The sequence below is a fragment of the Drosophila nasuta genome, chromosome 2R, assembly GCF_023558535.2.
Source record: "Drosophila nasuta strain 15112-1781.00 chromosome 2R, ASM2355853v1, whole genome shotgun sequence".
NCBI lineage: Eukaryota > Metazoa > Arthropoda > Insecta > Diptera > Drosophilidae > Drosophila > Drosophila nasuta.
Window position 1 is genome coordinate 25,662,191 of NC_083456.1, and position 17,040 is coordinate 25,679,230.

Below are 17,040 nucleotides of genomic sequence, written 5' to 3' on the forward strand. Positions count from 1 at the left end.
CTGTAGTTAAACAACGATTCGGTTGCATCAACTTCGCAGGCTGCGGCTGCCGCATTGAACAACAAACCGGCAACGCGTATTGTCTCCGAGACCGGTGAGGATTTGATCTTTGAGGAGAAGAGCGACGCGGATACCGAAGCGGAGAACAGCGAGGATAAGGATAAGGACGATAACGAGGCAAACTTTTCGGGCAGTGACTTTGAGGATCTGCACGATTCTGTGGGCTCGCCCCTGTTCGATTTAGATGAGGAGGCCAAAAAGGAACTAGACGAAATGTTGCAATCCACCGCACCGCCCTATCACCACGCCCACTCGCACGCACACGCCCACGCCCACTCGCATCCACATGTGTCGCCACATGTGGCGCATCCGCATCCCCATCCCCATTCGCATCATCACGCCGCTGCCGCTGCGCATCATCATCATCATGCCGCACATCATGCGGCCGCTGCGGCAGCTGCACATCAGCGTGCGGTGCAAGCGAGCGCCAACTATGCCACCGTTGGCAGCGCCTCGGGCAGCGCCTTTCAACGCCAGCCTCCAGCTTCGACTGCTGCTGGGTTCCATCATGGGCATCATCAGGTAAGCGAAGAAAAAAGCATTGATTTTAATCCTTTTTTGCGGATGCGCGCAATTTAAGTGCTCGCATCCGCCCGCTATATACATTCGATATTGTATAAGCATAAGTATACTATATACTATGCTATATATATTTACTTGCTCAAGGATCGTTTGCCACGTCGTTTTTCGAGTGTTTTTTCATCATCATCGCCATCATCATCATCTGTTGCTGCTTCTTCTCTCCACGTTCTCGAGCACTTGATCTTGGGCTCAACGCAACTCAACTCAGCTCCTCAGCATCATTGTTGTTATTCTCTGTGTTTTTTCTTCCATTTTCTGTAGCTGTTTGTACAAAGCTTCAAATCTGGTTGTATATATCCAATCCCCAATCCCCCAGCCCCAAAACTCTTCTTCATCCGTTTTGCTGCTGCTCAGCCAACAAGTTCGTCAATCTCTCGTTGGCTTGTTGTTGTCTGTTATTCCCTGTGTTTGGCTTTTGTTGTAACCACCACCAACAACAACAACAACAGCCTCATCAAAAAGATTCGAGCAACAAAAAAAAAAAATAAAATAAAATCTACAACGAAAATTTTGTTGTTGCGCCCTCTCAACTTGTTGCCACAGCCTCTGCCTCTGCCTCTGCTTTGGCTGCCACAATCTCTCGCCGGCTCTTCAAGTCTTGTAAAGATTCTTTTCTGGGTCCAATGGCTCAACTCTTCTCTTCGTTGTTTGCACAGCTTGTTTAGAGCACAGCGAAGATCGCATTCATTTTTTTGATACGTTTTCTCGGTTGCATCTCAGCCAAATGTGAGTCACACACACACACACACACACAGTTAACAATTGCTGCCGCAACTGTACACAACATCACGTCTTTAATCCTAACTTTTAGGTTATTAGTTACGGCAAAAAGTCATTAGACTTTGAGTATTTGCAATATTCATGAATAAGTCGCAATTACGCGTCGAAGTCAATGATGACATTAAGAGAAGATTATCGGGGTAAAAGATATTTCTTTTTTTTTTTTAATTGTTAATCTTTAAAATTTCGTATTTCATTCACGATTCACGATGATGATTCTTTGTGACAACTTTAGACAATTTCTTGCAATAGTTTAAAACTGCTTCATAGTAATTTTATATAGATTAGAATTGAATTTTTTTAATGTATTAGAACTGGTTTCATTACACTTTGAGTATTTTAAATATTCATGAATAAGTCGCAATAAAATGAACGATGATATTAAGAGAAGATTATAAGAATGAAACATATTCTTTTTTTAAGAATTTCAAATCTCTAGAATTTCGTATTTCATTCACGAATTGTTGATGATGATTGTTTGAAACTTCTTCAAAGTGATTTAATATAGATTATAACTCAATTTTCCGTCTGTCTGTCTGTCTGACTGTTTAAAGGCGTCAATCTTTGGATTTATAAACGTTAAGGTCACCAAATTTGATGTCAGGTTAAAGCATGTTATTACAAAAGTGGCACAGAAAGAAAGGCAGCAGTTATATTTTTCTATTCCAGTTGATCTGGATTTTATCATAACTGAAAATGTGAATTAAAACCGCATTGATCTGCAGCGATTGATGCGCTAATTGCTCGTTAAGCTGTCTGCATTTTGTGATCCTGCCACAAATCCTGGCAAAACAACAAGTGCAACAATGCAAAAGCCAAAGCCGTAAGCAAAACACGGTTAAATCGGTTCTTCAATGAAAATCCCCGCAAATTGTTTTGGCCTCATTGTCAGTTTGTCGCTTCTTCGGCTTCGGTTTCGTCTTCGTCTTGGGCATGTTCATGCATCTAATGAACGAAACGCTTGACAATGCCACCTCAATTGAATAGCTGTGAGTGTATTCACACACACACACTCGCACATCATTCGCTTGACAGTCATGAAGTCAGCGGCAATTACTGTAAAAATCTCTGGCCAAACGGTAGCTGCCACAAAATGCTGCACGCTGTGGTCAACGAAACGGGGATTAGAGACGACGAAAGAGCGTTGAGCGTAACCCTAAAAACCCAGAAGAAGAATAAGAAGAAGAGTGTCGCGTCTGTTTGATGTGTGTGACGACTCCTTGGAATGTGCACAGCAGGTTGCACTTGCCACACAGCAGCGGCAACAACAGCAAAAGCCAAAGCCATTTAATGAGGCAGATAATCTGTTTTGGTTTCGCAGGAAGCGCTGCAAATCCTTTCTCAAAGATAGCGAACTATTTGGCTAGCTACACAGCGAGAAAATATGATAAATGCATTGAAAGTAATCAATTTAGATTTTGTTGTAAATTATTGTTGCTGGTTAAGTTAGTAATTGTAAACAAATTTAGGTAATGCTTAAAGTTTTAAGAATTTTCTTCTAGTTTTAACTATGAAAGTAATCCATAGTTACTTATTCTATTTTATTGTACTTTATATTTATGATTTACTATAAGAAATTGGCAGTTATAAAGTTAGAGATTTCCATTTTCCTTTCTATTTATCTATAATGAATGAAATTCTCTTAACAATAGTAATAATGATCGATTGAGTTTTGATATTTCATTAAGTTTTTCTTCCACTATTGAAATCAATATTTGGTAACTAAATTTAATCATTTAACACGTTAAAAAGGTTTAATTTAGATTGGAAATTTTCTTTCTTTACATAGGAATTCAACTTCTATGTTGACGTTTTTTGTATAGAATTTAAGTAACAGTTTTATTTGCTTAAAGTTTTTTTTTGTATTTAGTTAGAATTTCACGGTTTGTAATCTAGATTTTTTAATTAACAATTTCGTATGCTTTAAGGTTTTTTATATTTAGCTAGAGTTTCACGTTTTTTGTCAAGAATTAAAATAACAATTGTATTTGGCTAGAAAGAATAACAACTTTATATGCCAAAAGTTTTTTTTAGAATTCAGATAACAATTTAATCTGCTTAAAGTTTTTTTTTATTTAGCGAGAATTTCACATTTTTAGACTAGAATTTAAAAAACAATTTCTTATATTTATCTAGAATTTATTTCTTAAAGTTTAGTTTTTGTTAGACTGCATTTTGGTTATTTTTTTAGATAGGAATTTTTCTTTCTATGTAGCAAGTGTCATTAACTTTATTGGCGTCTTAAAGGAGCAGAGAGGACAGCAAATACATGAATGTCTGTGTGTATCTGTGAATATGTATAGTTATGTGTGTGTTTTGTATCTATATTGCAACTTTGCAGCTTCGTCACGCTGTCAGTTTGTCGATCTCTACGTCGATCTTGATTATGATTATGTAATGCACTGTGCAAAAGTGTCAGCTTCCTGATAACATTTAATTTGCCATTTGCTGCCGTGGCTGTTGCTGCTGCTGTTGCCTCCCCCCCCTCACTGCTGCTGCTGCTAATTGCAATCACAATGCAAAAAAAACTATACAAAAAAACTGCATAAAAACAATAAAAAAAAGTGTTGTATAAAAACCGCGGCTTTAGCTTAGCTTAGTCGCCTCTGCGCCTTCATTAATGTCGCGTTTGCCGTTGATGTTGTTGTTGTAGATGTTGCTGTTGTTGTTGTAGATGTTGTTGTTGCTGCTGCTGCTGTTGTTGTTGTGGTAGTTGTTGCTGTTGTTGTTGTCTCTGCAATGCGCCACTTGACTTTTCCGCGTGGCGAAGTGTTTATTGAATTCGGTGGCACTTGCTGCTCTTCCCCCTCCGCCTTGTCCCTTCCCCCTCTCTCTGTTCACTCTTCTTCTTCAAACCTTGCCTTGATTGCAGCTTCGACTTGGGCCTGGGCACTTCACATGCTTCGACTGCAGTAGCCCCTGCAATTAAATCTCCATTTAGCCAACGCGCGAGAGAGAGCGAGATGATGATGAATAAAAAAGTTACTTTTAATGTGCCCCCCTCTCTGTACCCCCTCCTTCCCTCCTCCTCCTCCTCTCGCTGCCCCTTGACGCCTTAATCGCCGCGCGCAGCTTTAATTATGTGAATTTTAAATATTTACAAAAAGCTTAGCGCAAAAATCAGCGCAAAAAACTTTATTAATTATTTTACAGCATCTCGCGGATTATTTTTTTTTCTCTCATTCTGTTTTTTTTCGTTACTGCTCTTGAGATTTCTTCGTGTTGTGTGTACGATTTTAATTCAATTTATGTAAACAGTTTTGATGGCTGTCGCGCTGTCGTCATAAGACTCATTTTGCGCACACACATAAATCAAATTAATGACAAAAAAATCTGAAGAAAAACCAGATATATTATAGTTAGGTATGCGCAGTTCAACGCACACTAAATGCTCTCTCTTTTGGGAAACTAATTGATTTCAATTTGAATAGATTGCCTCTATAAGGATTTGAAGATTCGAAAGTTGTTTAAGGATTAATAAGATTATATGTTAGATTATCTCTATGAAGTGTTGAATTTGATTAATTTACAATTAGGGAAAGTGCTTAAAGGATTAATATGATTATAAAGAAAGTTAAAGTAAAGTGATTGAATTAAAGATCTTCAAAATAAATTAACCAAATTTTACATGACTTTAAGCAATTTCATTTAAAATTTCACTATATCATCTTTATATTTATTACATAGTTTTTTATCATAGTTCATTATACCCCATTGAAAACTTAAATATGGGAATTTTTGCTCTTCAGTTTGAACTTTTTGGAAAGCTTGAAGTATTCTCCAGGGGGGAACTTTTTTGATATGCGCCAAAAATACAAAATTCTTGGAATAGAAGTGTAGACGTTTATAGGATTAGAGATTAACGACGTTTTGTAGTTTACCCAATTCTAAGTAAATAATGCCATTAAGCATACTTTGTCAAATAATTCTGGGAGTACAATAATATAAATAATTAATTAATGATTATACAAAAAGAGTTTCAGAAATTAAAGAGCTAAAATATAGAGAAAGATGTACAAGTCAAGTAAAATTCATAAGGAATTAATGGTGATTAAGTTAAAAAGAATATAAAAAGCAAGATTTCAGAAAAATTATAAAGAAATTAATGATGAGTAGGTAAAAAAAAAATACAAAATAAGGAGCAGAAATATAAAACTTAAGATTCAAGTAAAATTATTAAGAAATTAATGATGAGTAGGCTAAGAACAAATTCTGTAATTGAGGAGCTAGTAATATTCTTAAGAAATTAATGATGAGAGGTTAACAAAATTTTAGAAATTAAGGAGCAGAAAGATATGTGAATAATAATAGATTAGGATCAACAAATTTAAGTATTTCTATTTTAAATTCAGTATCATATTTTAATGACTACAAATAATGCCGCAACTAATCAGCTTAACTATGCTGATATTGCACTTGCAGCCTTGTGGCATGCAACATGTTGCCTTAACGGGAATTAACTGCGATTTTGTGGCGGTAGCTAACGGTAAACGCTTCAATGAAAGCCATTGGGCAACGCCCCAAGATGCAGTGGCAGTCACAGTCTATTAAATACTTGCTCACATAAGTGTGCTCCTCCTTGTCCCCGCCTGCCTCTCCCCCCGCTCCACCTCTCTTGTCAGAGTGCGCGTCTTAAGCCGCTTGCAGTTGATTTGCTTTGCGTGAGAAACGCAACAAACAATGGCCAGTGGCTGGCTGAGCTAACACCAGAAGTTAATGACAAGACAGTGACAATTGAAATTAAACACACACATATACACCCATGCAAGCACACACACTCACACTTTCACACACACACACTCAGTTGCTAGGCAACTGCAGTTGGCGACTGGCAAAAGTAAACGCCCAGTTTAGCTGACGAGTTGGCTTTGTTGTTTTACCTGTTTGCTCAGGAGCGTGTTGAGGCATATATTAGAGACACACACACACACACACACACACACACACAGACTCACCTGTGTTGCATTCCCTTTTGCTCTCAGTTGTAGTTGTATCTGTACCTGAGCTGCTTCTCTGGCTTGAGCTCTCTCTGCATCTGTCTGTCAATGTTGTCTTAACGCTTGGGCCGCAAACGTCACACGACTCAACTCAACGTCAACGTCTCAAACGTCTTCGCCAAAGGAATCGAAGTCGACGTCTTCTGTTCGCTTCAGTTTCAGTTTCGATTCGCGCGTTTCGGTTCAATATTTTTTGAGGAAAGATGCTGTGCCGTTGCTTTCATGTTATTTATCTGGCAACTCAATCGCGCATCTCTCAATGTCAATGCCGCATCCACCAGCAGTAAAGAGAGTGCAACGCGCCATCAAGATCAACGATCAACGATCTCAGCATCACATCTCCACATCAATTTGGGTTTCAACTCGGCTTTTAGCGCTTAATTGCGGCGTTTGCATTTAACAAATTGTTTCTCAGAACGTTGAATGCTCCTTGCTGCCAGCAGCCTGGATTGTGGTTGTGTAAGTTATGTGCATATATTTTCAGTGTGAAGATCAGCAGCTGAGGAAGATCGCCCACGCCTCAGAGTATGCAGTGGTGAAGAAGTGAAGAGCAATCTGTGAGGCTGAAGAAGTAGTAGTTATAAATATAGATAGTAGTAGGCAGAGCTCTACTGGAATTAGTTAAACAAATAAATAAACCATGCGATAATTAAGAATAACAAAAGCTGGACTAATGAAGTCGTACATACGTCGCACAGCACGAACTGTCGATCACACAGATACAGATGCAGATACAGAGATAGAGATACAGATACAGCTGGCAAAAGATACAATTGAAGCCTGTAGTTGGAGCTGCCAACTTTTTGATACGAACATAAAGCCAAACACGCACACACACAGACAACGACGACCGCTGAGCACTTGTCAATTTTTGTTGTATTTTTTACGAAATTTTATTTCAATTTTGATCGATCCGATGCGAGTCGAAGTCGAAGTCGGAGTCGAGTCTCTGAAATCGCCAGATTGATACATTGTGCACGTTTTTTGGCTTTGGGCAGCCAGACACAACAAAACAACAACAACAACGAAGCCAAGTTTACTTGCAGCGCAATTTGAATTTGAGTTTTTTTCGATTTTGATTTTTTGTATTTTCGTGTCTTGTCTGCGGCTTATTGTTGATTTCTAGAGAATTCCGTAAACGGAATCTCGCATGATTGATCGCTTATTTATTGCCACAATTCCCACTGCGATCTGAAGAAACCCTTCTCACCTTGTTAACACAGCGAGAGAAGAGAAGAGAGCGCAATAGCTAAGAGAGAGAGAGAGCAAGATTTAATTTTAGTTATTTTCGTATTTCATATATTTATCCATTCCGCTTATTAATCATTGCAGGGCCGCATGCCGCGCTTGAATCGCAGCGTCTCCATGGAACGTCTGCAGGATCTGGCCACCTGGATCAGTCCCATTCCCAGCATGGGCGTGGCCGATATGCCGCCCTATCCGCCCCACTACACCGGCTACTCGTACCAAGGTCCCGCCGCAGCCAGCGCCCAGCAATACGGTCAGGCAGCTGGCACTTTGCCGCCACCGCCGCCACCACCGCATCACGGACATGCTGCTGCTGCCATGATGCATGCCACCAACTCGACGTTGGGTGATCTATGCTCCGCTGCCGGCGGTCAGCCGCATTATGGCCACAATCTGGGCTCAGCGGTCACCTCGAGCATGCATTTGACCAACTCCAGCCATGAGGCTGATGGCGCTGCCGCTGCTGCGGCTGCTGCTGCCGCCGCCGCTGCCGCTGCGGGCAGCAACTATAAGATGGAGCATGACATGATGTATTATGCGGTAAGAGAGAGACGGAGAGAATTGTCATCATCGATTATGATTTTTAACAATTGTTCATCTTCCCTTGTAGAACACTTCGTCGGACATGAATCATACGGATGGATTTATTAATTCGATTTTCAATGATGAGGATCTTCATTTGATGGATATGACAGAAAGTAAGTGATAATCGATAACATAACACTTTAATTCGCTGATGATCAATGAAGTCATACAAAAAATACGACAGATTGCTTCTTATTAAGAGATTGTACCGATTAAGGTTCGCCATTAATGTAATTAATATTACTCAATTAACACATAATTGCGGTGGCTTGCGTCAACCGTGTGGCACATGTGCTATTTGAGCTTTGAAAGCTTTTCGAGAGCTATCGTTGAGAGCTTTCAGCTGCTTTAGTTTTGTCAGCGTGAGTTTTAGATTTCACACAGTATAGAAATTTAGGAGTTACCCAAAAGAACTAAACACAATAGGTAAATAAAATAATATAAAAGAAAGTATAAAAAATAAAAATAATATAAATACAAGCTTAAAGAATGATTTCAAAAAGTATCAAGTAACAAAAATAATATAAATTCAATCTTAACAAATAAATAAAAATATAAAGTAATAAAAATAATATAAAGAATAAATTAAAAATAAAAATAATTAAAATCAAATTTAAAGATAATGTAAGTTCTTGGGAACACAAATTAAAAATTGAATTAATAGAAATTAAATTAAAAATATAATAATTAATGATCTAAGGAACACCAATTTACAAGCAGCACTGTCGACAGTCAAAACACTCAAATTATCCTTTTGCTAAGCCAAGACACAAACCCAAAAAATCAGCCATATTTATCAACTGCAATACAGCTGTAAATTTCTAGTAACGTAACATGCAAGCCAATGTTATTACACCCACAGCAACAAGCATTGACTTATTGCCGTAACACAATACTGTGTTCAATAATGTATTACAAGCAGAAAACACAAGTACGAGACAACAACAACAAAGCAAAAGTTACGACAATCGTCACACCCACACTCGCGAACTCACATGCGCTGTTGGCTCAACTGGAGCTTTCACTCCAAAAGAACATCACTCAAATTGTGCAAAGGCGCAAGAAAAAGCGCGTGCGCAAGCTAAGGCAACAACAAACACAATTTTGTACCCACAAAGCATTCCTACACACACTCTCACTCGCTTAACATACTGTGAGAGCAACGACGAGCTTTTCTGACTGTGTTGGCAAAAAATTTCGCTGGCGGCTTTTGTCGCTCTGCACTGCTTTGCGGACGTTCGGTCGCTCGGTCTTCTGATTAGCATAAAATTCGTAAAATTAGTTTAAATTTGAGTGAATATCGCTTGCTCAGCAGCAGCAGCAGCGCGCGAGCTCAAAATCGTTGTCATCATCATCGCGTAACGTTCGTCACTCGTACGTTCGTTTCGTTGCTCGGCAAACTCTCGGGTTTCGCGCTCTTTAACACAAATGAATCGAGTGTGTGTATGAGAAAAAAGCAAAGCAACAAGAACGCAACACGAGTCGCGAGTCAATCAGTCGAACACGAACAATCGAATACGATAGTGAAGTAAATATAATACACATAAATAAATACACTCATCCACGACGCAACACACAATGATATGAAAAATAGAAAACAAAAATATAATAGAAAAAAATACAATAATAAAATAAAGCAGAGAAAAAAGAAGAAAAGAAATCGATTACGTGCCAAAAACGTGACTGCAAATTAACTAATATAATTAACATAAATTCATAAATGAAACAATGACGCACTTGGCACAATGCTAAAATGTACAACAAATACATGCAAAATAAAAATTAAGGCGTTATAATACCTAAAAACAACTACAACTACATATAATAAAATAGTACACACATTGTAGTACATAAACACACAAACACAAGCATATGCATACATGCTTTTATATATTTTACGAATTTAGAACGTTTTTGATGACGCGCGAGTAACGTATTATTTTGTGCAAGAACAACAACAACAAAAGCAACAGTAAAAAAAAAAAAACCAAAATCGAAAATAATCGAGCAACGACGTCGACGAACACGAGAAACAGCCCCAAAAACGGCTGCCGAAACTAGACAGTAGGAAAATCAACAGGTGAGAGTGTGAAAATGAGCAGCATTAGAGATGTTGTTATTGTTATTGCTGCTCTGCTCTGACTGTTGCTGCTGCTGCGTCTTCGCCTTATTGCGGGTGGTGTTTTATTTTTATGCTCAATGGGGGCAGAAAAAAAATGTAGCATGCAAATTCAGCCCAAAAATCCCATTTAAATATTTGCCGCGTAACAAATTTTTTCATTAGTCATGCTGCGCAACCAGCTCTGCTCTCTGCTGATATCAGCAAAACTTGCGCACACCGACGACGACGTCGCGACGTCGACAGCGACCACAACAACAACGACGACGGCGACAATAATGTTCTAAAGCTCTCTTGCTTTGTCGTTGTTGTTATTGTTACGCTCACTCTCTCGCTCGCAGGTTTTGCGCTCTCTAATGCGCGCTCAGCAAAAAAAGTGTTGTTGCTGTTGCCTTTGGGCTGTTTACTATTTTTAAACTGCTGAGTCATCTCTTTCAGAGCAATAACGTTTCAAGCACACACAATATCACAAAATTTGCTGTATGATATCGCGTTGACTTGTTATTCTAGCGCGCTCATACTGTATATATGTGTGTCCACTCACCAATACACACACTCACACATAACGCTGCTGTACATACGATACGTTATTATTTATTGTGTCGCGTACGCAATTGTCGCGATCTCTCTCACACACTCCCCCGCCTCTGACATGCATTTTCGTCATAATTACGTTAGTTCGTTACGTGTTTACGTTTTGCATCTCTCACGAAACGTGCAAACGCTTGATACGTTATCACACTTTATAACTTCCGTTGCTGCTTACGTTCATTACGATTAAGGTTCGCTGCGCCACGATTCGATTGTTGTATCGCCGCGGCATGTTCGTCGGGGCGTCGTCGCCACATCGACACAACGTACGAACCAATAATAATCGACCATCTCTATGCATTGCACTCGGCCTGGCCCACTGATAACTTCGACCTACAACATTGTTGTATATTGTATTTTGCCAAGTCATCAATGTTTATGGGCTTGACCTTGCCAGTTGTGCCGGCAGCAGCAGCAACGGCGGCAGAAGTGCTTATAGACTACACACACACACGAACACACACACATGCAAACAAGTGTACTTACCATAATCAGCTCATATATTGAATAATTAGGCGCAAATTTGGTTTAATTACAAGCCCTCGAATGTGATAATGATTCAATACAACTTATCAGTTCTCAGTTTAATCGCCATCTCGCTTCCTCTCGCAATCTTTCTCACGCTGACTGCGCAATAATGTCAACATAGTATTTGTATTATTTATTTTTGTTTTAGTTTTTGTTTCTTTTTTTGGGGATGAGCATTACACATAATTAGTATATATAGCATTTAATATATATATTATATGTACTAGACCCGGTAGAAAAGATCACATGCGCGTGGGGGCGATAAGATAAAGCCGAGACCGAGACCCAAAAATAAAGAAAACCTTTCCACATACGACATAGCGAGTACAATCAAAATATTCCGCAATCTATACTATATATATACTCAATTCTAACATGGCTATACTTTGAATCGAAAGTAAGACGTTGTATGGTAAATGAAACCTAGTAGACGCAATGCCTAGAGGAGATAACTCAATAGAGATAAGAAAGGTAGCACACCATGTTGATAAGCCACCTATAATGACTGCACAGTTTTTCTATTTTTTCTTTTTCTTTTTTTTCGCTATACCTGTGCATCGAAAATAAATGCTGAATAATCGAATTCAGACGTTTTTTGTATATAGATTTCGACTAGATTAGACATTTCAACAGTATCATGGCGAAAATCAAGAAAGTTTCGTATATACAGTAGTCTAACACAACAACTGATAAATGTTGTGGGTGATAAGTTTTTTAGTTCCTCCTAAAAAGCATAAATAAAATTGTTGACGTACTTGCTTAAATTTAAGTTGGTTAGTTGAATTAGTTAAATATGCTTTTATGACGGTGTTTTCTCTGGCTTTATGAATCGCTAAGGTAAACTTTAGTCATGTGGAATTAGCTAAAGTGGTTGGAAAAGTCCGGGAGATAAGATTTGAGTAGTCTTCAAACTGAGGACAGCTAAACTTTGGGCTTCAGGCAAAGGTTGAAGGTAGTGGATTAGGGAATTCTGCATGTAAGAATTACACTGTTGTAGTGTGACCAAATTGTAAAAGAATAAAAAGCTGTGGGATTTAAGCGTATATTATGAATGGCAAATTTTTTCTTATAAGAAGTGGCTTTTCAAAAATGTTCTAGTGCCAAAAATTGCTTCGTCATAGCAACGGTTGTGCATTAAAATGAAGCTCTGAAAAATGGATAGAGAAAAATATATTTTTGTACTTAACTGCATTTCACTTAGTGGCCTTTTAGTTCAGCCCTTAAGTGAGTTAGGTGTGAAATTTGAAATGTAATAAAATTGATTTAAATTTGATGTTTGTAAACTTCTTCGAGAAACAGATTTCTTCCATTGGAACTTAGCTTAACTTAAATTTCTCCTTAAAGCAACCCTTGCTAATCTTTCATTCTTCTCCGATTCTTGTTCTTAAGGTTTCTGTCGGATGGTGGACAACAGCACCAGCAACAACTCCTCGGTGCTGGGATTGCCAAGCAGCGGACATGTCAGCAACGCGGGCAGCTCAACTGTGACTGGCGGCAGTCATGCGAATGTGAATGCGCTCAACAGCAGCGGTGCAGTTGGCGGTGCTGCCTCTATGAGCGGTGGCAACAGTGCAACGGCTGTGGGCGGTGCTGGTGGCATGACCAGCGATCTATTGGCAAACACAGCGGGCGCTCAAGGTGGCGCCGATCGCTTAGACGCGTCCAGTGACAGTGCCGTCAGTTCGATGGGCTCCGAACGTGTGCCATCGCTATCCGACGGCGAATGGGGTGAGGGCAGCGACTCTGCGCAGGATTATCACCAGGCCAAATATGGCGGACCCTATGACTTTAGCTACAACACAACACGCCAGCCGCCGGTGGCCCAGAAGAAGCATCAACTCTATGGCAAACGTGATTTGCACAAGCAGACGCCCAGCAGTCTGCCACCCACAGCGCCGCCCGTCGCGGCCACACCGCAAACGCAACAGCAGCAACAGCAACAGGTGCAGAGCATCAAGTACGAATATGAGGCGGGACCCACAACATTCACGGGCATGCAACGCAGCAGCAGCAGCGTGGGCGAGGCAGCTGCCATGGCTCCGGCGCTGGCCAAGGATTATCATCAGGCGTACGGCATGAGTGCTAGCAGCGCCTTCACAGCCGATTATGGAGTGCCACGTGCTCCGCTTACGCCACAGGATCTGGTGCAACTGAATCACACTTATGCGCTGCCACATGGCACCGGATCGTTGCCCCAGGGTAGCGGCTCTCTGACCAGACCTCAGGCTCGCGATAAGAAGCCAGTGGCAAGCAGCAAACAGGCAGCGGCCAAGTCGAGTGGCAATGCAACGACCACGCTGGAGGATGAGCATTTGTCGCGGGACGAGAAGCGGGCACGTGCCCTGAACATCCCAATTCCAGTGGGGGATATCATCAATCTGCCCATGGATGAGTTCAACGAGCGTCTGTCCAAGTACGATCTGAGCGAGAATCAATTGTCGCTGATCCGCGACATTCGTCGGCGTGGCAAGAACAAGGTTGCTGCTCAGAATTGCCGCAAGCGTAAGCTCGATCAGATCCTGACGCTCGAGGATGAGGTAAACACGGTGGTGAAGCGCAAGACGCAATTGAATCAGGATCACGATCATCTTGAGAGCGAACGCAAGCGCATCTCCAACAAGTTTTCCATGCTGCATCGCCATGTTTTCCAGGTAAGTTATAAAATAAATCTAACACTCGAGAATAGGTAATTAATAATGTTTTTCTATTCACTTTTTTAGTATCTGCGCGATCCCGAGGGAAATCCCTGCTCGCCAGCTGACTACAGTTTGCAGCAGGCGGCCGATGGTTCGGTTTATTTGCTGCCACGCGACAAGTCCAATGACAACAGCACGTCAGCAGGTGCAAGCAATGCGGTCTCTGCACCGCAGTCGTCGTTGCACAGCCACCAGGGACACCATCAGGTGCAACAGCAGCAGCCGCAACAGCAACCACAACTTGTGCCACTGCAGCAGCAACAGTCGCGATTGCCGCCGCATTTGCAGCAGCAACAAGCTGGCGCCCATCATCAACTGTTGCCGCAACAACAACAACAGCAGCAGCAACAACAATCGCAGCAGCAGCATCAGCACCACAAGGAATGAAAGTATCTGCTGCGAATTGCCGCAACAACGAGTTGGTTGTCGAATTTTCAGCATCAACAGCAGCAGCAGCAACAAGTGGAGTGGCAACATCAGCAGCACCAGCAGCAGCAACAACATTGTTACGATTTTTACAACAATAGTTATTTGTACTACTGATTCAATTGTTTGCCGTTGACGTTGCCGCAATGTCTTAATGTCTGCTGCTGAGGCGCATTCATCACTCTCTCTCATGGTCTCTCCGGATTTCGCTTGTTGCTGCTTGCTGCTGTCGCGAGCATGACAAAATGTTGCTGGCAACATTTGCTGCAACTGTGCGAGCTGCAACACAATCTGAGTTTCTGCATGAAGCGCGATGTGCAACACGCTGTTTTGCACTCTCGCTCTCCCTCCCCCCACATCCCACTCACACCTTCGCCCTCATTCTTATGGTTTTTTTAATACTTATTTGCTTGTTATTTATTTTTAAATTCATTAAGAAATTGCCTTTTAATAATGCCCTTTTTGCAAATTGTTATATTTCCCCCCTTTACATACTTTTCTATTTTAAAAAACGAAAGAATTGAGCAAATGTCATTGAATTGTGATAAAATAATTTGTAGAAGAAATTTCAAATTGATTGATTCGGCAAGCAACAATAATCGGGAAAAAAGTCTTATTTTGAATTTGTTATTATAATCATCTCCATACAAAACTGATCATCATCATCCCAATCAACTATCAACGCGTCGTCCAAAATGAATATGATGCTATCAACAGAGGAAAACCATTTACATTTACATAATATTAGTCTGTAAAATACACATAAAACTATGAGCACATGTATAAATAATTGTTAGTTACAAAAGTTGTAAAGGTTTGAAACAAAAAAAAAGTTACTGCTGGACATTTCATGGACTCGCTCGTAAGACGCCTAGTTTTAAAATACACACACACAAACACACACACACCCAATACATGTACACAAAGTAGAATTTTAGGAATTCTTGAGAGAATTAGCGTATTATTTACTAATTAAATGTAAGGCTTAGATCGTAAACAACAATTGTAAATACAACAAACATAGTTTAATTAACTTAGCTTATTCACTGTAATCCACTCGGAGCATTAGGCCAGAGCTAAATGTAAATTAATAGTGTTAAAACATGTCTAAGGAACAGCAAAGAACATAAAATCAAATGGAAAATCAAGAAAACAAAACAAAAAAAAACAGAAAACAACGTTGGCAGCTAAAGCCGAGCGTAAAAAAAGAAATATTAATATTTAATATTCTTAACAAAATGTCCTATTGCATAAAGAGAATGAGAAAACCAGAACTTATTTATAATGATGTACACAGATCAGCTACAAAAAAAAAGAGAAAAAGAAAACAAAAAAAAACGAAACATAAAGAAACAAAAGCAAAACGGAAAAGAAAACTATTGTTAAATACGTATACATAATGCATATATACAGATACATATACATTTACATAAATATATATACTATATTTAAATTGTTGCAATTAATTTCGCGCATCTCAAAATAATTATCGCAAAAACCCAAACAAAAAAAATAAAGTACTAAACTAAAGAAAATAAATGTGCGCAAAGAAAAACTAAACACAAACTGCGAAATTATTTGTTGTAAATTTTACTAAACTACTTTACTTACTATGTCTATAAACATTTAAAAACAAACACACACTCACACACACATAAATACGTAAAACAAATACATTTACATATTATATTAACAAAAGTTTAAAGTAAAAGTACTTATGTTCAAAATATTTCAAGCATTTCTTTCATTTTTATCATGATACCGCGTTCCATTGAATTGGAATGTTTCGAGATTATCAACATTAACCAGATATAACATTTTATTTGCATGAAAATTGCAAAGAAATGCGGGAAGTATTTAAGAATGCAGTTCTGGGATACATACACTAAACCTATGAATGTTTATTCTATATATTGTACATGGTTATTTCATCTAAGAAACTTGTATGCTTGACACAAACAAGAATTTCCTCAACAGAAAAAAACTAAATAAATGAAACAAACTTACAAAAAAACTGAATTAATTGAGTTTTATTTCATTAAAGTGGTAAAATTTCTTAGGCGTCTAAACAAAATGTTGACGGTATTCTATTCAAGTCATTTCGACTCAAATAATAAATTTGGACGTAAAAGTATGCAATAGTTTTTGAGCATTTCGCCAGCCTAAAAGTATGCAACATTAATTTTCTAGCGCAGTTACTCGCTCAGGCTCGACTCACTCAACTCTGATATTTTCACTCAAGCAATTAATTTGACTCAAATGAAGTACAGCTGCTTTCTCCTGGTTTCTGTTTGCCTGGTATTTGGGCTGGTGATTTGACGGTTTTTGGCTGCTCGCGCAGCTTCCAATGGGGTGGATGGATGCTTATGTAATAGGTATATGTGAGTAATGTAAGATGTATGTATGTATGTATGTGTGATGTACGTCG

The 17,040-nt window shown here is 39.4% G+C and overlaps 1 protein-coding gene across 4 annotated transcripts in view; it reads left to right on the forward strand.

Moving 5' to 3' along the window:
• Positions 1-16,213, forward strand: part of LOC132787218 (segmentation protein cap'n'collar) — a 55,890-nt gene extending 39,677 nt beyond the window's left edge. For 3 of the 4 annotated variants that reach the window (XM_060794145.1, XM_060794144.1, XM_060794146.1), the window contains 5 exons: positions 7-582; positions 7,752-8,207; positions 8,278-8,365; positions 12,880-14,141; positions 14,211-16,213. In XM_060794145.1, coding sequence (XP_060650128.1) covers positions 7-582; positions 7,752-8,207; positions 8,278-8,365; positions 12,880-14,141; positions 14,211-14,573 — 2,745 coding nt within the window. In that variant the 3' untranslated portion in view covers positions 14,574-16,213. Of the gene's footprint in view, positions 1-6; positions 583-7,751; positions 8,208-8,277; positions 8,366-9,801; positions 10,333-12,879; positions 14,142-14,210 lie in introns of those variants that run through there. The other variant, XM_060794147.1, reaches the window with a different exon arrangement.
• The last annotated feature ends 827 nt before the right edge of the window (positions 16,214-17,040 follow it).